At 35.5% G+C, this 23,106-nt stretch overlaps 1 protein-coding gene across 1 annotated transcript in view; it reads right to left on the bottom strand.

Moving 5' to 3' along the window:
• LOC136040030 (guanylate cyclase 32E-like) overlaps nucleotides 1-23,106 on the bottom strand; it is a 265,444-nt gene that overhangs the window by 100,646 nt on the left and 141,692 nt on the right. The window contains exon 9 of the mRNA XM_065724096.1: nucleotides 3,845-3,985. Within this exon, the coding sequence (XP_065580168.1) occupies nucleotides 3,845-3,985 (141 nt within the window). The remainder of the gene's footprint in view (nucleotides 1-3,844; nucleotides 3,986-23,106) is intronic.

The following is a 23,106-nucleotide window of genomic DNA, read 5'->3' as shown; positions in this document are numbered from 1 at the left end:
TAAAAATCAAGAAAAGGTGGGAAATGAGGAAGCTTAACGTTAATAAAAGCATTAAACAAAAAAATAAATAAATATTATAATTTAATGAATTTTAGCAAGCAGAAAATTTTGAAGTGTTTGCTTTCGAGGACCCGATCATAGGGTCCTAAGTCACTTTCTGCGGCTTTTGTGACCATGGGTGTCTTTATGGTACAAATCTGAAACGCAGTAAAATTTGAAGATTATCAGTTTAATCAAAATTGGCTGAAAAAGCTAAACACATCTCAGGTGGCAGCCAGCCCAGGCATCAGGTGCGCCAAATTTCACAGACAGCCAAGTTAAAAGCAGAGGCTTCGTACACAAACTTTATAGTCCATACAATAGCATTGAATGAATTTTTGCATCTCTGTTTTCCCTAGCCTCGTCATATAGAATTGATGATCGTAAGAAGCTTGGAAAGTGTTTGTTTTATCTAAAATTCCAAGTTCTAGCTTCCTTTTAAGAGGCAAAACTGGTTCGAAGGTAATACACAAGTCTTTTTCGCCATTCATGACCTTGTGGTCCATAAGCACGGCTGATTCCAATTTCAAGATAGGTTTCACCCCCCAACTCCCCCCAACGTCACCAGATCCGATCGGGATATAAAATAAGAGCTTAGAGACACGATATCCTTCTAAACATCAAATTTCATTGAGATCGGATCACCCGTTCGTAAGTTAAAAATACCTCATTTTTTCTAATTTTTCTGAATTAACCGTCCCCCACTCACCCCTCCCCAGATGGTCATATCGGGGAAACGACAATTTCTAATTTAATCTGGTCAGGTCCCGGATACGCCCGCAAAATTTCATTGTCCTAACTTATCTGGAAGTGCCTAAACTAGCAAAACCGGGACCAACAGACCGACAAAATTTGCAATCACTTGGTAAATTAATTTCCGTTTAATCGTAATAGCCGCCTTCTAGGGTAACACTGAAATCGTAGCAGTACAGTAAAGGGCTATCACCCACTGCCATAAAAGCTTGAGTATTTTATTGGTAAATAAATAAGTTGCTTCAGATATTACCATCTGATGTTCTTGAAAACTTTGTTTAGCGATAAGTTTTCTGCACATATCAGTGGATGAGATTTGAAATGAAGAAAATAGTAGAATCTGTTCAGTTTCATCACATATTAGCAGATTTTTCTAAAAAATTTCCCTTAGTAGGCCTAAACCGAAACGCAATACTCTATTATATTCAAAGATTGCTGAGCTTGCTGATTCGAAGGAAATTATTGCAACATAGAATTTCAAAATCAAAATATAGTACGTCCATAGATGGTTTTTGATTTGAGCCAAAGTTAGTATTTAAGGGTCTCGGAAGTAACTATCATAAATGCGATACTAAAATTGTAGTATGAGCATTGCAGGGCGAGAAAAAGTATGTGGAAGTTGATCCAATCAAGGCTCACTCACTATGGGCACCAAACGCCCAGAAATGGATCTGGAATAAATCTGGGATACCTTTTTCTCCCATAGTTTCGATTTTGGAATATCTTCTGACAGGACAGCTCCGGGGTAAATATTTGAATAAACCTAAATATCAAGGCTGTATACAGGGGGTGTTACCGAGTTTGAGCCCTTACCCTACCCTAAATATTTTGTCCAACTCGTAAAAAAGTAACAAATTTGCATTTTTCTGAATCGTAGAAAAATTTTGTCCGACTTGTAAAAAGTAACACAAAGCGTATAAATAAAAAATTTTGATAGGATTTATTTTTGCCTTATGAAAGCTTTTTTTGTGACCTTTCTCCCCCCCCCCCCAAGAAAATCCAGGATACGCCACTGCTTAACGTGCTACACCTTACCATAAAGTTGTTTGTGGCATAAAACCATAGTTTCATCATGGTTCCTGAGTCAGTAAAGAATCTAGTTAATCAAACGAAACTCTAAAAAACGGAATTTTGACATTAATAGATTTAACAAAAGAATCGGAATTTTATGCTGATTTTATATATACTAGTTTCATCAAAATTTACGAGCTCAAGAAAATTTGCCTTATTTTCGAAAAATGGGGAAAAACCCCCCTGAAATTCATTGAATCTTGATGAAAGTCACACCATCAGATTCAGCGTGTCAAAGAACCCTATTGTAGAGGTATCAAGCTCTTATCTACAAAAATGTTAAATCTTGTAATTTTTGCCAGAAGAAAGATCACGGATGCGGTTTCTTTTTTTTAGGGCTGATCGTATCGACCCAGTGGCCCTAGAATATCAAAAGAGGGCTCATTCGAACGGAAATTAAAAGTTCTAGTGGCTTTTTAAAGTGAACAAAAAAATTGGAGTGCAACTAGGCCCCCTCCCACGCCAAGTTTTTCCCAAAGTCACCGGAATTTTTTTTAGATAGCCATTTTGTTCAGCATAGTCAAAAATCCAATAGCAATGTCTTTGAGGACGAATAAATCCCCAACAGTCCCCGGGGGAAAGGCTGCAAGTTATGAACTTTGCCCATACATTTATATTTAGTATTGGTTATTGGGGTGGGGTGGGAAGGGTCATTGGGAGAGAGCTACGTGGCAGGATCTTTCCCATGGAGGAATTTTTCATGGGGGAACAGAATTGTCCATGAAGGAGACGCCGGACTTCCCAGCAAAATTTTAAAAACGATAACTGATTTAAACGATAAAACGATTTAGAAAAACGATCAGAAATTAAATTTAAAAAAAAGTTTTTTCTACTGAAAGTAAGGAGCAACAATAAAACTTAAAACGAACAGAAATCATTGCGTATATGAGGAGGTTCAATCCCACGTCGATACCTCGCTCTTTACGCAAAGGGTTTTTTAGTACTTTCAAAAGAGCCATTTATTTTAATTAAACGGCCTTTGTGATTCAGGGGTCATTCTAAAAGAATCGGAACAAAATTCAAACTTTAGCGTAAAGTTCGAGGTATTGACGAGGGTTCAGGACCCCTCATATACGTAATAATTTCTATTCCTTTTAAGTTTTAATGTAAATAACTCCTTACTTTCAGTCGAATAAGCTTTTTTTTATTTGATATTTACAAGATCAGCACTACTTTCATAAGGCAATATCTTAGGTAAAACAGAACAAAATGGTGAATAGGACAAATGAGTTGACACAAATCTGATTTTCGGGCAATTGGTATTGGTACTTGAGGGTATGACAATTTAATCAGTGTTTCTCAGAAATCTATCCTACCCACCCAAACACCCTCCCATCTATAGTTATTACTCGTAACACATTTTTGTATTTGTTATTAATGGCTTCAGAAACCTTTAAATGCCGACCTGGGGGAAATTAAACATCGTTTAGATAACATGTACTAACAAGAAATGATTGTGGACTTGTTGCAATATTGGCCTTTAATATAAAATGTGCTGGAAAGTGGAAGACACTCGTGATTTTAAGAAAAATCTTGAGTTTTTAAGGGATAAAATATTACAATTTCAGCTAAAACCAAAAACAAAACTTTGATTCAAAATAAAAATGATTTACACGGTCCACTGGTAGAGAGTTGTTGACTGATGAGTAGTGGGATAGGAAGTTGTGTGTGTTTGGAGCTATGATATAGGTAGTTTCGTAGTGGGAAGTTGTGTAGAGGAGTTTAGAGGAGTTTAACGTTAATAAAAGAGGAGAGTCGTTTGGTCAAGGGTTTTGTATGTAGAGAGTTCCGGAACTGGGAGTTGAGGATGGGATGATGTGAGAGTGGAAAGTTGTGGGGGTGGTGCATTGTTTGGGTTGGGCGTTTTCTTAATGAGGACCCGATAAAGATTTTCGTATTGAAGAGTTTCATAGGTGGGAAGTTCACTGAACGGGTATTTGCGGTATTATCCGACTAATGCATATTTTTTTTGAGAACATACCGGTATTTGCGTACTGTCATCCGTTTCACTGTAGCCAAATGTCCCAATAGCTTGCAAGCTGTGCGTTCCCGAAGTAGGGTCAAATATCAGAGAGACTAAAGTATAATTTCCTTCTGCATCACCATTCTCATCAATATAAACCTGGAAAAAAGATTGAAAATAAAAAGTGATCTTAATTTTCAAGATTTGAAGGAAGGGAAACGTTAATAAAATATCAAACTCGTAAAGACAGAAGATATAAGGATTAGCAACCTGTTCCTAAAAGAATCCAAATAACAATGGCCTAAATGGCATTTGTGTACTTCCGAACCATCCAGTACCCCCTTATCTCCCCAGAACTCTTATCTTCCCTCAACGGTCAGACCTAAGCATTGTTTGCGTATCACAGTTTACAAGTATTGGTGCTGCCTTAACTCATTTTCGGGATGGGTCATTTGGAGAAAAAGAATCCGTAGCTCGACATTTTTATTTCTTTTCTTCTTTCGTTATTTTGTCCCCTCGTGTCCTGATTAGCACTCTATAGCATGTGTTTGGTAAGAATAAAAACTTGAAGCTTTTAAAGTTTCATTGTTTTCGAGAAAAAGTTTTTTCCTTGCCTAATAAATAGTTTCAAAATGAAGCAAAATGAAACTTTCAAAGCCGCAAAGGAAACTTCTCAAAGATTATGCAATGTTGACAAGTTAAAACAGAATTACCGCTTCAAGAAGCTGAAATTATGGAAATTATGTATCTGTTCTAGGTTTCCCAGAAATATTCATGGAAAAATTCGATCTTCAATTCCAAAACCAAATTGCTTCGTAAAGTTGGGAATAATTTCAAATGTTATCACTTCACTTTAGTTTCTCTTGGTATTCTAACGGACACCTTTTTTCTGGATAAGCTAAATTTGATTAACGCGGAAAGACAGAAACAATTTTCTAAAAGCTCGAACTTAAATTAGTTATCCTGAAATGAAATCTCTTAAGTGACTTTTTTCTATTTTGGCATGCTATTTGCTCTGTGAATTCCATCATTGCTTCTAAGCAATGCATCCTCTACCAAATAATATCAAGTACAGTAGAACTTTACATTATCTACTAATATCCGAATACCTAAGCAAAGAATATGTTATGTCTTTTCAAACAGTTCTTGGTAACGAACTATAGTAAGGAGCGACCCGGCTCAATAGTAAACGAAACTCTAAAAAACAGATACTCTAAATGTTTATTAAATTTAGTCTTGCTCATCAAAAGTTACGAGCCTGAGAAAATTTGCCATATTTTGGAAAACAAGGGGGAGCAAATCCCCTAAAAGTCGTAGAATGTTGACGAAAATAACACCATCGAATTCAGCGTATCATAGAACCCTAATGTAGAAGTTTCAAGCTCCTATCTACAAAAATGTGGAAATTCGTATTTTTTGCCAGAAGACCCATCACGGGTGCGTGTTTATTTTTTTTCCAGGGGTCTTCGTATAGACCAAGTGGTCCTAGAATGTCGCAAGAGGGCTCATTCTAATGGAAATTAAAAGTTCTAGTGCCCTTTTTAAGTGACAAAAAAATTGGAGGGCACCTAGGCCCCCTTCCACGCTCATTTTTTCCCAAATTCAACGGATCAAAATTTGAGATAGCCATTTTATTCAGCATAGTCGAAAAACATAATAACTATGTCTTTGGGAATTACTTACTCCCCCACAGTCCCTGGGGGAGCTACAAACTTTGACCAGTGTATACATACAGTAATGGTAATTGGGAAGTGTACAGACGTTTTCAGCGGAATTTTTTGGTTGAGGGAGGGGGGGTGAGGGGAGGGGGATACATGGGAGGATCTTTCCTTGGAAGAATTTGCCATGGGAGAAGAAAAATTCAATGAGGGGGCGCAGTATTTTCTAGCGTTATTATAAAAAAAAACAATGAAAAAATAAATATGAAAAAGCTTATTTCATATTATTATTTCTATAAAAGTATAATATGAAAAAGTTTATTAAAGTTTATTTAAAAAGTCTTTTCATAAATATGAAAAGTTTTTTCAACTTAAAGTAAGGAGTAGCATTAAAACTTGAGGGGTTCTCATGAGGGGTTCTTCTCCTCCTAAATACCTCGCTCAAGTTTTTTTTTTTAGTAATTTCAACTATTTATTCGACGGCCTTTGTGATTCAGGGGTCATTCTTAAAAAATTAGGACAAAATTTAAGCTTTAATGTAAAGAGCGAGGTATTAACGAGGGGAAAAACCCCCTCATACACAAAATAAAATTTACAATTATAGAAGTTCGTTTTGTAAGTTAATCCGTAAGTTACGTATATCTTTTACTAATAAAAACGTTTGTTAAAAATTTAAAGTTCTAGTTGCCTTTTTAAGTAACCGAAAAATTGGAGGGCAACTAGGCCTCCTCCTCCACCCCTTTTTTCTCAAAATCGCCTGATCCAAACTAAGAGAAAGTCATTTAGCCAAAAAAAGAACTGATATACAAATTTCATTTTAATTACTTATGTGCGGAGAGTCAAAATCAAACATGAATTAATTCAAAAACGTTCAGAAATTGAACATAAAAAAAACTAGTTTTTTAACTGAAAATAAGGAGCGACATTAAAATTTAAAACGAACTGAAATTACTCCGAGTAGGAAAGGGGCTGTTCTCTTCTCAACGCCTCGCTCTTACGCTAATGTTTTTTACTGTTTAATAAAGTAGAAATGATGGAAAGTCAAACTTTAGCGTAAAGAGCGGGGCGTTGAGAAGGGCACAGCCCCTTTCTTACACGGAGTAATTTCTGTTCGTTTTAAGTTTTAATGTCGCTCCTTACTTTCAGTTAAAAAAAACTAGTTTTTTATACTTAATACTTTACAGAGATAATAAAAATCCTAATTCAAAATAACCAGTTCTATTTCTTTTTTCAGCTATGATACCTGTTATATTTCAGTTTTGTTATCTGAGTAAAGTAAGGAGGAAACGTTGATTCTACTATAAGGAAAACGAAACAAACAACAAGAGAGTTTTTTTTTTAAAGTCGTTATCACAGCTAAATTTAGCAGGAAAATCAGAATAATTTTCATCTTCTATAGGACTTCATCAATCCTGGCCCATCCTGTAGACACTCTTGAACATACTCATAACCTGATCTGCCATTCTATTCAAATAATCCTTTTATGTACTATTTTGTTGTAACCGCTGCTTGGTACTTACGGAAAACCCCGACTTCTCCCAAGAATTAAATTTATCATAATAATAATAAAATATACCTAAATATGATGATATATAATACATTAGAACAAAACTATGGAAGCTAAGAAAGAGAATTATGGAAAGCCGGCCGACAAGAACTCATTATGTTAAATACTTATTCTAATCACCTTTATATATTAAATATTTAATAAAAACATACCTACATCGTAGTTTTCCTCAGTGAGACAAAGCTAATTACAATCCACTGCAGACAAATAAACTGGTTTTTCTCAGATCATACAGGTCAAATTCTTGAGTGGGGTCGAAATAATACGTAAGTATCTGTTGCTTCTTTCAGGTAAATGCTTACCAAAATCATTTATAAAGAAAAGTTCTTTTTTATTGTCTTTCCTTATTTAAAACAACAATCGGCCACCATCAATCAATGCAAAATTCCTTAATTTTTTGTCTTAATCGAGGTTTTTCCTTGGAATTGTCGATGTGCTCTAAAAAACTTTGATGAATTAGAAAAAAATCAAATTTTTCGCGTAATGAATCGGTACAACCAAAGTTTTCTTTCAAAATTTGATGTTCTCATTAAATCCACTTACCCTGAAGGTTTCATGTTGATCGCCCATTTTAGAGCATCAGGAATCAACAAAATCGTAATTCTTTTAAAATCTTTTCTCCTCTTATATTCGTATTGCCCAGTATATATGCCTACGAAGTTGCGAACTGCCAGTAAAAAAACCAACTTGAGCCTATTTGAGGAGACACTAATCATTACAACAAAGCTGTTTCAACATTTTTTTTTTCATCGGGGTCACCTTGACCTGTCTTAATGCCCTGTAAGTTTAAGTCAATGAGAGAAAGTACAATTTGGTTGCAAAGCTTCGGGTGTCACATATCGATACAGCCAAACTTAAAAATACTTTTTTCATTGAGCTCTACCGGGTACTTTCCGCGAGCCTTGTAAGTCCTAGCAAGGTGGGATAAATTTTTGGCCTATTTTCGGACATCAAGAATCGATACAGCCAAAATTAATTTCAGAATCGTTTTTCATAAATTCTATTTATCATACAGTTTGTGGTAATGAACTGTAGTAAGGAGTGACCCGGCTCAATAGTAACCGAAACTCTAAAAAAACATTTTGGTACCAATAGTTACATCGAAATAATCGCATTTTAATGCTGATTTTAAATATACAAGTTTCATCAAGATTAATCTTACCCATCAAAAGTTACGAGCCTGAGAAAATTTACCTCATTTTACAAAATAGGGGGAAACACCCCCTAAAAGTCATACAATCTTAACGAAAATCACACCATCAGATTTAGAGTATCAGAGTATATTGTAGAAATTTCAAGCTCCTATCTACAAAAATGTGAAATTTCGCATTTTTTGCCAGAAGACAAATCACGGATGCGTGTTTATTTGTTGTTTTTTTTTTGTTTGTTTTTTCCCCAGGGGTGATCGTATCGACTCAGGGGTCCTAGAATGTCGCAAGAGGGCTCAATCTAACAGAAATTAAAAGTTTTAGTGCCCTTTTTCACTGACCAAAAAAATTGGTGGGCACCTATGCCCCCTCCCACAATCATTTTTCCCCAAAGTCACCGGATAAAAGTTCTGAGATAGCCATTCTATTCACCATAGTTGAAAAACCTAACAGCTATGTCTTTGGGAACGACTTACTCCCCCGCAGTCCCCGTGGGAGGGGCTGCAACTTACAAACTTTGACCTGTGTATACATATAGTAATGGTTACTGGGAAGTGTACAGACGTTTTCAGGAGGATTTTTTGGTTTGGGGGAGAGTTGAGGGGGAGTTACGTGGGACGATCTTTCCGTGGGTGAAGAGACTTTCAATGAAGGGGGCGCAGGATTTTCTAGCATTATTAAAAAAAAAACAATGAAAAAATAAATATGAAAAGTTTTTTTTTCTATTGAAAGTAAGGAGCAGCATTAAAACTTAAAAAGAACATAAATTATTACGCATATGAGGTGTTTACCTCCTCGTAATACTTCGCTCTTTACGCTAAAGTATTTTTATTAATTTCAACTATTTATTCTACGGCCTTTATGATTCAGGGGTCATTCTAGAAGAATTGGGACAAAATTTAAGCTTTAGTGTAAAGTGCAAAATTTTAGCTTTAGTTTAAGCTTTAGTGTAAAGAGCGAGGCATCGACGAGGGGTGAGCCCCTTCATATACGCAATAAAACATACACATATAGAAGTTCGTAACGTAAGTTAATTCGTATGTTACGTATATTTTTTACTAATGAAAACGTTCGCAAAAAGTTAAAAGTTCTAGTTGCCTATTTAAGTAATCAACAAGAGCTAAGAGCTCATATGGTACTTGTGACGAGGCCGGAAGAGCCATGAGCTCATATGGTATGAGCTCTTGCAAAATTCTAAAAATCAACAGATTGATTTAAGAGGAAAATCAGAGGGTTTATGCCGGTCAGGATTAAAAGCTGTTGAGTCACGATGTCCTTCTAAATACCAAAGTTCATCAAGATCCGATCACCCACTCGTAAGTTATAAATACCTCATTTTTTTCTAATTTTTCCTCTCCCTTCAGCCCCCCAGATGGTCGAATCAGGGAAAACGACTTTATCAAGTCAATTTGTGCAGCTCCCTGACATGCCTACCAATTTTCATTGTCCTAGCACGTCCAGAAGCACCAAACTCGCCAAAGCACTGAACCCCACCCCTAACTCCCCCAAAGAGAGCGAATCCATTACGGTTACCTCAATCACGTATCTACGACATTTGCTTATTCTACCCACCAAGCTTCATCCCGATTCCTCCACTCTAAGCGTTTTCCAAGATTTCCGATTTCCCCCTCCAACTCCCCCAATGTCTACAGATCTGGTCGAGATTTGAAATATGAGCTCTGAGAAATGAGTTCCTTCTAAATATCACATGTCATTAAGATCCGGTCGCCCATTCTTAAGTTAAAAATACTTCAATTTTTCTAATTTTTCTAAATTAACACCCCCACAGTTCTTCCAAAGAGAACGAATCCGTTCCAACTATGTCAATCACGTATCTAGAACTTGTGCTTATTCTCCCCATCAAGTTTCATCCCGATCTCTCCACTCTAAGCGTTTCCCAAGATTTCTGTTTCCCCCCTCCAACCCCTTATGTCCCCGGATCCAATTCAAGTCAAAAATGGAGCATCTGAGACATAAGATCCTTCTATATATCCAGTTTCATTAAGGTCCGATCACCTATTCGTAAGACAAAGATACCCCAATTTTCACGTTTTCAAAGAATTCCGGCTTTCCCCTCCAACTCGCCCCCCCAGTGTCGGGGGATCTGGTCAGAATTTAAAATAAGAGCTCTAAAGCACAGGATCCTTCTAAATATCAAATTTCATTAAGATCTGATCACCCGTTCGTAAGTTATAAATACCTCATTTTTTCTATTTTTCCGAATTATCCCCTTCCCCCCCCCCAACTCCACCAAAGAGAGCGGGTCCAGTCCGGTTATTTAAGTTCCGTATCTTGGACTTGTTTTTATTCTTCCCACCCAGTTTCATCCTGATCTCTCCGCTTTAAGTATTTTCTTAAATTTCCGCCCCCCCCCCTACTGCCCCCCTCAATGACACTGGATCCGTTTGGGATTTAAAATAAGAGATCTGAATTACGCGATCCTTCTAAATTAGAAGTATCATGAAGATCCGATCACTCCTTCGTAAGTTAAAAATACGTCATTTTTTCTAATTTTCCATAGTTAACCCTCCCCCCAACTCCCCCAAATAGAGAAGATCCGTTCCGAATATGTCAGAGTGTTTTCCAAGTTTTAGGTTTCCCCCTCGCAACTCCCCCCAATGTCACCAGATCTGTTCGGGATTTAAAATAAGAGCTTTGAGACAAGATATCCTTATAAATATCAAATTCCACTGAGATTCGATAACCCATTCGTAAGTTAAAAATACCTCATTTTTTCTTGTTTTTCAGAATTAACCCCCCCCCCAAATACCCCAAAGACAACGGATCCATTCCGGTTATAGTAATCACGTATCTAGGACTTGTGCTTGTTTTTCCCACCAAGTTTCATCCGGATCCCTCCACTCAAAGCGTTTTCCAAGATTTTAGGTTCCCCACTCAAACTCCCCCCAATGTCACCAGATCTGGTCAGGATTTATAATGATAGCTCTGAGACACGATATCCTTCCAAACATCAAATTTCAGTAAGATCCCATCACCCATTCGTAAGTTAAGAATACGTCATTTTTTCTATTTTTTCCGAATTAACCAGCCCCCCCACTCCTCCCCCCAGATGGTCAAATCGGGAAAACAACTATTTCGAATTTAATCCGATCCGGTCCCTGATACGCCTGCCAAATTTGATCGTCCTAGCTTACCTGGAAGTGCCTAAAGTAGCAAAATCAGTACAGACCGACAGACCGACAGAATTTGCGATCGCTATATGTCGCTTGGTTAATATCAAGTGCCGTAAAAAATTGGAGGGCAAATAGGCCTCCTCCCTCACTCCTTTTTTCTCAGAATCTTCCGATTAAAACTATGAAAAAGCCATTAAGCCAAAAAAAATTAATATGCAAATTTCACGACATTAAAGCGACATTAAATCTTAAAACGAACAAAAATTACTTCGTATATGAAAGGGGCTTTTCCTCCTCAATTGGTAAAGAGCAACATTAAAATTTAAAACGAACAAAAATTATAACATATACAAGGAGGAACACCCTCTCGTCAATACCTCGCTCTTTAAGAGCGAGTAAAGGGCAAGATATTGACGAGAGGGCGAATCCCCTTGAATACGTAATAATTTCTGTTCGTTTTAAGTTTAATGTTGCTCCTTACTTTCAGTTGAAAAAACTGTTTTGTTTTTTTAATTTTTTCTGCTCGTTTTTTGAATAATACTGGGAAATCTGGTGCCCCCTTCATGGAAAATTCCCTGCCCCCATGAAAATTTCCCCATGGAAAATCTTCCCACGTAAACCCCTCTCCCCGACCCCCCCCCCATCAGAAGAAACCCCTCATGAAAACGTCTGTATACTTCCCAATAAACTAGCCTCTATGTAAAAATGGCCAAAGTTCATAACTTGCAGCACTTTCCCCGGGGAGTGTGGGGGATTAATTCATCCTCAAAGACATAGCTATTAGATTTTTCGACTTTGCTGTATTTGAAATCAGTATAAAAATCCAATTCTTTTATTGTATCTATTGGTATCAAAATTCCGTTTCTTAGAGTTTCGCTTGTTATTGAGTCGGGTCGTTCCTTACATTTCGTTACCACGAACTGTTTGATTGGTAACTTGCAGGATTCATAGGCGTTGCTATAGGGGCTTTGACAGTCTCGATATTCCTAATGCACATTTATTGGATCTTTATGAAGAAAATGGACATTGCAAAATTATACTCCAATACCATGGGGATTGTGTTGGGTCTGAGGAGCAAAAAAGAGCATGGGGGAGGGACTGGCTGCCCTCCAATCCCTTGGAGGGCAATCACCTCCAATCACTTGGTCTTTAAAAGTTGCAAAAGAGCTCTCAAATTTAAATCTAATGAGCTGTCTCCCATGTATCTACGGTAACGCCATCCATACAAAGTAGTTGGGGAAAAAAACAAAAGAAAAACAATAATGCACGAGAGGGAAGATCATATCAAAGTAAAGACTAAAGAATTCTTCTTTATTATGGTGTTGAATTGATGTGAGAAACTGATGCGACAAAAGGCTCCACCCAGGCCCCTGTTCCCAGAAAGGCCAAATTAGTAAGCTAAATTACAAGAATCTAGACCGGAAATCATTGCCCCCAATTTACTCTGACAAATAACGTCATGCATAAATAAGCGGCTAAAACTAATCGCATTATCATTATGATTCTTTACAAAAAAGAATAAGCCTAAGTAACATTTGCATTATTTCAATGTCAGGTTGAATCATGCTATTCCATCGTTATGCCTTTTTATGTGCCGTTCAAAAGCTTAGTAAAATAAATCATCAATTTGCCTACATAATCGTAAGCTATAGATAATATTTCTGACATGTGTGAAATATTGTTAAATTAAAGGACGTGTTACTTAAAGCAAAATTTTAGGCCCTCTAGACAATTCGAACTACTGACTTATTGGCTCTCGACAACTTATTTGACACCAAAACTTGCTGCCATATGGTCGTTATACCATATTTAATAACGCCATAGTAAAAAAAGATTTTCAATAAAAATTAATAGGGAATTTAAACTTAAAACAGGCAGAAATCAAGTCAAAAAAGAAGTGAAACTTAAAACGAACCAATAACATTGCTAAGAATAAAGAAATGAAACGTAAAGAGAACATAAAGTGTAATTAACTCCAAAATATAATCATAACCATCATTACTCACCATCAATGAGAAAGGTGACGTGTCGTTACCCCCCTTCAATCATCTAAGGGCTAAGGCGGCACTTAAACTTTACTGAGAATAAAGCATATTAGAACAATTTGACTTCTTTATGGTAAAACTTGAAATGTTAGTTCGTTTTCAGTTTGACTTCAGTATAATATTTGTTTTAGATTTCATTTACTACTCAATAGCAGCTACTTTTTGTTTCAAGTATAACTAATTATGCGACTACTATTAGTCTTTTCAGGTTTTAATTTTGCATTTTATTTTTAATTTAAAAACTTATTTTTATTTTGAAGAGGTTAAAGAGCCACGATGAAACTTAAATTTAACAGAAAATACTACAATATCAAGGGATTGAAGCCTCTCCCAGTTTCCAATATTTATAGTAACGTTTAACATATACAACGGATATTTGTGACTGTGAACTTGTGCATCTTAGTGCTTCATAAATAAAATCACTCGTGTAGGTGTGTTTAATTTGAAAGAGTAAAAACAAAAATAGTTCCCAAGGACAAAAAAAGTGTTCAATTAAAATACTTTGAAATACTGAACAGTAGGTAAAAAAAAAAAAAAAAACTGTAAATGGAATTTTGTGTTTTTTGTCGGAAAAAAATATCACGGATGAGTGTTTATTTGTTTTTTATTTTTGTTTTGTTTGTTTGTTGTTTTTTTCCCCAGGAGTGATCGTATCGAACAAATGGTGCGAGAACATCGGAAAAAAGGTTCATATAAAATTATAAGTCCTAGAGCAATTTTCAAGTAACCGAAAAGATTGGAGGGCAACTAGCCCCCCTCTCACGCCCCCTTTTCCCCAAAATCGTCCAATCAAAAATGTGAGATGGCCATTTTGTTCACCATTGTTAAAAAATTCCAAAACTATGTCTTTGGAGATAACATGACCCCCCTTCACCCCAGCACCTGGGGCTAGGTCTTTAAGTTATAAAATTTGCTAATTAATTATGTATAGTTTTTGTAACTGGGAAGCATAGAGACCTATTTCGGGGAGTGGAATTTTGTGCTTCGGGTGGGTTTTTAGGGTGATAATTTTCCACACGGAGGGAAATTGTGAACTTTCCAGAGAAAATCTTACACGGGGGATTTGAATGAATTCTTAAGTGAAATTCTTCTTTATTTGCTTACTTTCTCTTTGCCTACTCAATTTGACATGTGGAGACAAGGCCTTAACAAGGAGGGAGGAGTTTGAACCCCCTCCCGAAATGTTTGTTTTAATCGTAAAAACTTAAAAAAAGGATATAAACAAAATTTCTATGCGTTTTATGAGGTTTCTTTGTGTAAAAAAAGACCCTCCGAAAAAATCCTTGTGTAAACGTACCCCCAAAAAAATCCTGAATACGGCCCTGTGTGGAGATGTTCTAGGGAAATTTTTCAGCATCTTTGGATTTCCGGGATATAGTTTCCACGGAATAGTGAATTTCCAGATGAGTAGGATAAAAGATTAGAACTTATTCAAATAAAAGTATGCTAAGGAGAATTTTTTAGGCTAAATCTTCTGCAACAAGTTTAACAGGAGATAGGATTTTCAGCGAGGATGGAATTGTTTGACAAAGTTTTATCATGAGGGGGGGGGGGGGTATTTTACGTGGGAGGAACTTTCAACGGATATTTCCGTTTGAGGAGGGAATTTTTAATGGAGGGTGGGCAATGTTTACCGGAAGATTTGAAAAACAATAAGAAATTAAACAAAAAAAAGTTTTTTCAACTGAAAGTAAGGAGCAACACTAAAACTAATAACGAACAGAAATTAATCCGAATTTATGAAGGGTTTGCTCCACTCCTCAACAACTTGCTCTTTATGCTGAAGTTGGAATGTTTGTCCCAATTTTTGTGATACCCATTTAAATAGGATAGGAAGCTTTAAAAAGAGTGCTAAAAACTTCAGCGTAAAGAGCAAGGTATTTAGGAGTGGGGCAAACCCCTTCATATACAGAATAATTTCTGCTCGTTTTGAGTTTTAATATTGCTCCTTACTTTCAGAAGAAAAATGTATTTTCTATTTAAACTACCAAATATGAACTAACCGAAAAGGGATACATATCAGATAAAAAATAAGTTTTTTTCCAAACAGCTCGAGATAACAAACTGTAAGCAAGGAGCGATGCGGCTCAATAGTAACCAAAACTATAAGAAACAGTCTTGATTATAATAGATACATTAAAAGAATCTAATTTATGCTTATCCAAACAAATCAAATTCATAAAGTTTAATGTTGCTCATAAAAAGTTATGAACCTGACAAAAATTCGTCTAATTTTTGAAAAAGGGGGAAAGAACTTTAAAAATTCAAGTGATCTTAATAAAAATCACACCATGAGATTCAGCATATCAGAGAAGAAACAGTAGAAGTTTCAAGTTCCTACATACAAAAATGTGGAACTCTGAATTTTTGCCAGAAGCAAGATTACGGATGCGTGTTTATTTGTATTTTCTGTTGTTTTTTTTTTGTTTTTGTTTTTTTTTTGTTTTTTTTTACAGCGGATGATCGTACAAAACCAGTGATCCTAGAAGATACGGAGAGGAATCACTTGATCATATATCAGAAGTTCTATTACCCTTTTTAAGTAACCAAAAATACTGGAGGGCAGCTACCCCCCCCCACCCTTTTTTCTACCCAAAATTGTTCGATCAAAATTTTTAGATAGCCATTTTCTTCAGCATGAGTCTAACAACTATCTATTTAATAACTATTTAATAACTATGAAGTAAATAAGTATAAGATCTAATAGCTATGAATTTGAGGATGACTTGACCCCCTACAACCCCCGGGGGAAGGGCTGCAAGTTATGAACTTTCCCTATTCCTCACTTATATTATTCGCTATTGGGAAGTGTAAGGATATTTTTTGTGGGGGGGTCTGGCATTGGTGGTTACGTGGGAGGGTCTTTACATGGAAGAGTTTTAGTGGGGGAAGGGAATTCTTCATGCAGGAAGAGCTGGATCTTCCGGTATTAATTAAGAAACTATCAGATATTAAATAAGAAAAACAAGTTTTTTCCACTAAAAGTAAGGACCAATATTAAAACTTAAAAAGAACAGAAATTTTTACGTATATAAGAGGTTCTCCCTCCTCATTACCTTGCTATTTGCGCTAAAGTGTTTTTTTTGAATTTTTAAAATAGCTTTTTATTCTAATTAAACGGTCCTTGTGTATCAGGAGTCATTCTTAAATAATTAGAACAAAAAACCTAATTTTAGCGTAAAGAGCGAGGTACTGAGGAGGGGCAGCCCCCTCATATATGTCATGATTTCTGTTCGTTTTAAGTCCTAGTGTTGCCCCTTTGTTTCAGTGGAAAAAATAATGTTTTTATTTATTTATTTAATACTTAACGACATCTACTCTAGTTATGAGCTGGCCAAAGTTTAGCTTATTGTTTATAGAACAGTAGTTAACTCATTATTTGAAAAATCAGTAGTGACAAAAAAAAGTACAGTAGGGTTTGCTGATACGCTGAATCTGATGGTGTAGTTTTCATAAAAATTTTTTGCCTCTTAGGGGTATTTCACCCCTTTTTCTAAAATTAGGCAATTTTTTTCAAGCTCGTAGCCTTTCATCGATAACACCAAGCTTAATGAATCCTATATATTTGGAATCAGCATAATTAGTCGATCTTTTTGAAATATTTATCGGTATCAAGATCTCGTTTTTTAAAGTGTGGATGGCTATTGAGCCGTGTTGCTCCTTACTTACTATAGATACTTCATACTTTTTAGACTTGTAGGACAATTTGGCCGATGTAGAGCGAAACTGCTGATCTGTTGTAATAAAAAGAAAGACAAAATGGCAGAAATGGCTGTTTTTCCACGCGTCGCGTTCTTGCTGCTTATAAAATAAAAGTTTTTTTCAGCTCAAAGTAATGAGCAAGATTAAAACTTAAAATAACAATAAATTATTCTGCATATGATAGGGGGCTGTCTCCTCCTCCACCCTCGCTCTTTACCAAGTCTTAGTTCTTTTAAGATATTTCTCATTCAAATTCAATGCCCTTGTTTTTAGCAGTTTTTCTTAAGAAATTACGATAAATATTCAAATTTTAGCGCAGATAGTGAGAGTTGAGGAAGGGTCAGCTTCCCTAATATATGGAATATTTTCTGCTCGTTTCCAGTTTTAATGTTGCTGCTTACTTTTCGTTGAAACAAAAATATTTTTTTTTAATTTAATTTTTTAATGTTTACCAAATCATGCCAGGAAATCACATCCCCCTCTTTTAGAATTCCTCTGGGAAATAATTCCCGGAAATTTTCTTTCCTATGAAAAATAATTTGCGTGACAATTACTCCTTAGAAGATTTCTCCTACGCCCTCCCCCCAAAAAAAAAACAACAACAAACATTCCGTAAATTCTCAAATAACAAATACCATATATAAAAAGTGGGGAAAGTGCGTAACTTACAGCTCTTTCCTCAGAGACTCTGGGGGCTCATTTAGTCTCCAAAAGCATAATTGAACCTTTTAAATGAGTTAAATCAAATTGCAATCTTAGAATTGCTATAGGATGTCGTCAGAAAAAAGGGGGCGCAAGAAGGGGCCTAGTTCCAAGTCAATTTGTCGGTCACTTAGAAGGGGAACTTAAAATTGTTCATTTCCTTTTAAATGACCCACTTACCCCTGGGAAAACAAAATAAAAAGAAAAAAAGAACAAACAAACAAACAAACACGCATCCGTGGTCTTTATTCCGGCAAAATATGCAATATTCCACATTTCGTAGATAAGAGTTTGAAACCTCTACAGTAAGGTTCTCCGATATGCCGAATCTGACGGTCTAATTTTCAGTAAGCGCACTTGACTTTTTAGGGGTGTTTATTTTCCTCTTCGAAAATCAGGCTCGTAACCTTTGACGGCTATTAAAAGGAGAGAAAAAAGTTACCCTTGGGTTTCGAATTTTTTCAAAGAAGAGAAACAAGTTCAACTTCTGTTCTGAATTTTTCCCGTTGAAGAGAAAAAAGCTCAACTTCGCTTCTGAATTTTTCCAAAGAAGAGAAAAAAAAGTTCAACTTAAATTCTGAATTTATCCATAGAAAAAAACAGAAGTTAAAATTCTGTCCTGAATCTTCCAAAAGAAGGAAGAAAAGTTAAACTTTTGTCCTAAATTTTCCCAAAGAAGAAGAGAAAGTTCAACTTCTCTCCAGCATCTTCCCAAACAAGAGAAAAAAAGTTACACTTCTGTTCTGAATTTTCATAAAGAAGAGCAAAAAGTTTAACTTCTCTTTTGGATTTTTCCAAAGGAGAGAAAGAAAGATCAATTCCAGCTGTGAATTTATCAAAGAAGGGGAAAAGTTCAACATCTGCCCTGAAATTTCCCAAAGAAGAGAATAGAGCTACACTTCGAACCTGAATTTCCAAAGAAGAGAAAAAAGTTACACTTTTGTCCTGAACTTTTCCATAAAAGAGAAAAAAAGTTACAATTCACTTCAGATATTTTTCCAAACATGGGAAAAAAACAGTTACACTTCGGTTCAAAATTTTTCCAGAGAAGAGAAAAAGTTAAACTTCTGTTCTGATTTTTCCCAACGAAGAGAAAAAGCTAAAAGTGAGAAAAAGAAAAATGTTATTCCGAATTTTTCCAACAAAGAGAAAAAAGTTATCCTTCGGTTCTAAATTTCTCCAAAGAAGAAAAAAGTTACTCTTTTTTTCTGAATTTTTCCAAAGAAGAGAAAAGAGTTAAACTTCAGTTCTGAATTTTTCGAATGAAGAGAAAAAAGTTCATCGTCTCTTCTTAAATTTTTCAAAGAAAAGAAAAACAGTTCAACTTCAGTTCTGAATTTATCCAAAAATAGAGAAAATAAAGTTCAACTTCTGTGCTGAATTTATACAAAGAAGAGAAAAAAGTTCAACCTCTGTTGTAAATTTTTTCCGAAGAAGAGAAAAGTCAAACATCAGTTCTGAATTTTTCTCAAAAAGAGAATTGTTCCACTTCTATTCTCTCGTACGCAAGAAATTCGTGCCCACGCGCATACGGAGCCAAAACAAACCTAGCTTAAAATCAGATAACATAATGTAACCTCGGTAAAACAAAAATTAGTTGTGTTGTCATTTGTAACTACATCATATAAAAGATGACAGCAGTATAGCTACATAATAGATGGCAGCACTTAGGGTTCAGGACAGAAGTTTAACTTTTTTCCTTTCTTTGGGAAAATTCCGGACAGAAGTTGATCTTTTTTTGTCTCTTCTTTGAGGAAATACAGGACAGAAGCGTAACTTTTTCTCTTATTTGAGAAAATTAAGGACAGAAGTTGAACTTTTTTCTCCATTCTTTGGGTAAATTCATAAATGAAGTTGAACTGTTTTCTCTTCTCGGGAAACATTCAGAAGAGAGGTTAAACTTTTTTCTCTTTATTGGAAAAATTTTGAACTGACATTTAGACTCCGATTTGGGAAAATTCAGGACGGAAGCTAAATTTTTTCTCCGTTCTTTGAAACAGAGAACAAAACTGAAGTTGAACTTGTTTTTTTCTCTTCTGTGGAAAAAATCAAAAGAGAAGCTGAACTTTTTTCTATTCTTTTTGGAAAATTCAAAACAGAACTATAAACTTTGTTCCCTTCTTAGGGGATATTCAAAACAGAAGTGTAACGTTTTTCTTTTCTATGGAAAAAATTTAGAACTGAAGTTTAATTTTTGCTATTCCATGAAAAAATTCAGAACTGAATTTGAAATGTTTTCTTCCTTCGGATAGCTAAAAACTGAATTTGAACTTTTTTCTCTTATTTGGAAAAATTCAGAATCAAACAGTAACTTTTTTTTCTTCTTTGGGAACATCCAGAACTGAAATTTAACTTTTTTTTCTTCTTTGGAAAAATTCAGAACTGAAGTTTAACTTTTTCGTCTTCTATAGAAAATTCAGAACAGAACTTGAGGGTTTTTTCACTACTTTGGGGGAAATTAGAACTAAAGTGTAGCTTTTTTCTCTTCTATGGAAAAATTCAGAACGGAAGTTGGACTTTTTTCTTTTCTTTAGAAAAAATTTAAAACCGTAGGGTAAATTTTTCTTTTATTGAAAACTTTAGAACTGAAGTTGAACATTTTTCTCTTCTTTATAAAAAGTTATGAACAAAAATTGAACTTTTTTCTCTTCTTTCGGAAAATCAAGAACAGATGTGACTTTTTTGTTCTTTTGAAAATTCAGAACTGAAGTTTGACTTTTTGTCTTCCTTAGAAAATTCAGAAAAGGAGTAGAATTTTTTCTCTTCTTTGGAAAAGCTCAGAACATAACTTAAACCTTTTTCTCTTTTTTTGAACATTCAAAACTGAAGTATAACTTTTTTCTCTTCTTTGAAGAAATTCAGAACTGAAGTGTAGCTTTTTTCTCCTCTATGGAAAAATTAAGAAAATAAGTCAAACTTTTTTCTCTTCTTTAGAAAAAATATAGAAAAGCAGTTTGACTTTTTCCTCTTCTCTGGAAAAATTCAGAACCGAAGATGAACTTTTTTCTCTTCTTTAGAAGAAGTTCAGAGCAGACGTGGAACTTTTCTTTCTTTGTGAAAATCAAGAAATGAACTGTGAATTTTTCTCTACTTTGGGTAAATTCAGAACTGAAGAGTAGCTTTGTCTCTTCTTTAGAAAAGTTCAGAACACAAATTGAGCTTTTTTCTCTTCTTTGGAAAAATTCTGAAGAGAAGATGAACTCTTTTCTTCTTTTGGATAATTCAGAATGGAAGTGCAACGTTTCACCTGTTTTTTTAGGAAAATATTACCTGTCTAATTTTTGGAAAGTTCCCACCCACCTGTATCTGAATCTTGATAAATTCCCACTTCATATGTCTCTAACTTTATAATGGATCCGGTTCATCTCTCTCAGACTTTGGTAAAAACCTTATCCACCTAGTTCAGAGTCTATTACACACCCTGTAAGCCTGGTAGAAGTGTCTGTGTCTAAAAATTCCTGTTCTTGCATCTTTGACTTTTGAATAAACATTCTAAAAGGAGTTGTTAGCATACCATAAACATAATGGAAACATAACAAACTAATTCAATGAAATGTTCTCATTGAAATAACGACACGTAAAGTTCTACATGTTATTAGTATTTTCATAAGAAATTTTAATGTTTTTAATCCGTTCCAAAAAATAATTCATCATGCTTTATTTTGACATAGCATTTATTTCATTTCGGGGTCATATACGACTTTTAACATGGTTTAGCCTACAAGCTCATCATAATTTCATGATTGCTATTTTTCTGTTCAATGATAGTATCTGTTGGTAAACTACTAATGGAACTATTAACGTTCACCAATGCTTTGATTTTCGTTGAATTGTCTTCAATTCCGAAGTGATATTATCTGCCAATGCCCTTTTCTTTTATTTAAGATTTCACTGTCTATTATTATTTTTACGCAGGTAATACTTCCGGCATATCAACAAGATATGGTTTATGATATTGGCAGAAGAGTACTCTTTTCTTTCATTTACCTTCTGTTGAATACTAATACCTGAAAGTTGGCGATAGGGTTTAGTAACGAGTAGCGTGTTACCACATGCACTAAAAGGAAGTTTCCCCTCGTCATCAACTATTATTTTTATGTTAGCATTCTCTTTGAGTGGTATCGGCTCTGGAAATCTCCTCTCGCATATCACCCATCATAAGAGTTGAAATTGTTCGGTACTCAAAAGAAATTTAGTATCTCACTGTCATGAAAATGCACACGCACGTTTCTAATAGTGTCGCCACTAGACATTGTTTTTTACTTCAAAAATTTTTCATTGTCAGCATTCAATGCTACAATAACACTATCACGTACACACACCTTCTTAAAATATTTTACATTCACTTTCTTTAAATATGATTTAAGTGTTTATCCTTCCAGTGCACAATCAATATTCATCGTAAATATACACCAAACAATCTACCGTCGATAACCAGCCATAGAGTACCACGGGGGAGACCGCATGAAAAAAAATACAAAAACCATGTCATCAAAGATTACATGTCATTTTAACAAAAGAAAAAAATTGAAAAATATTTAAGTTAAAAAGTTGGGGGATATTGCAGCCCTCTAGAAGGTGTCATGGGGTCCCGGAGGGGTGGGCATGGAGGGGTGGGCATTCCTTCATCATTAGGAGTCCCCACTTCAAATCCTATACCAGTCAAATATTTCTAAAATCATTGGAAACTGCTTAGCCATCATCTTAAATCATTACACAATCCGTTTCGCAAAAGCACGAAAAAAGGTAGAACCGCCTTTTCCATGGTTTGTCCAGAGTTCATTGTTCCTCAACAGTGCCCTAGAAAATAGACATTAACGGTTTTATTCAGATTTCAATGGTCTTGCAGTACACCATTAGAACCGCCTTGTCCGGACTTGTTAAGAGTTCTTTGTTCCTCAAGAGTGTCTTCGGAAATCGTCATTAGCGTGTTTCTTCAAAGTTTATTACTTCCAAGTACCTTAGGGAATGATCTACAAGTAACTTAAGGGTAGAAAAATTGGTTGCACGAGAGTTTCTTGCTCTTTCGAGTACTTCAGGGAATGACCTAAAAGTAACTCAAGGCTAGCAAAATCGATTGCGCAAGAGTTCATTGCTCCCCCAAGTACCTTAGGGCTAAATCATTACACAAATAACACTCAAGACTAGAGAAATCAGTTGCGCAAGAGTTCGATTGCGCAAGAGTTCATTACTCCTTTGCATTGATGACTCCAACCACTCTAATCCATTCGAAACAATGATACGTAACACCAGATGGCTCGCAAGGGGCCACTTCCTTTCTGTGAAGGGGGAGGCGAGGGTATACCGGCCACGTCATCCAGATG

Source organism: Artemia franciscana, chromosome 20 (assembly GCF_032884065.1).
Source record: "Artemia franciscana chromosome 20, ASM3288406v1, whole genome shotgun sequence".
NCBI classification, from domain to species: Eukaryota; Metazoa; Arthropoda; class Branchiopoda; order Anostraca; family Artemiidae; genus Artemia; species Artemia franciscana.
This window is presented reverse-complemented; position numbering and strand designations above follow the sequence as displayed.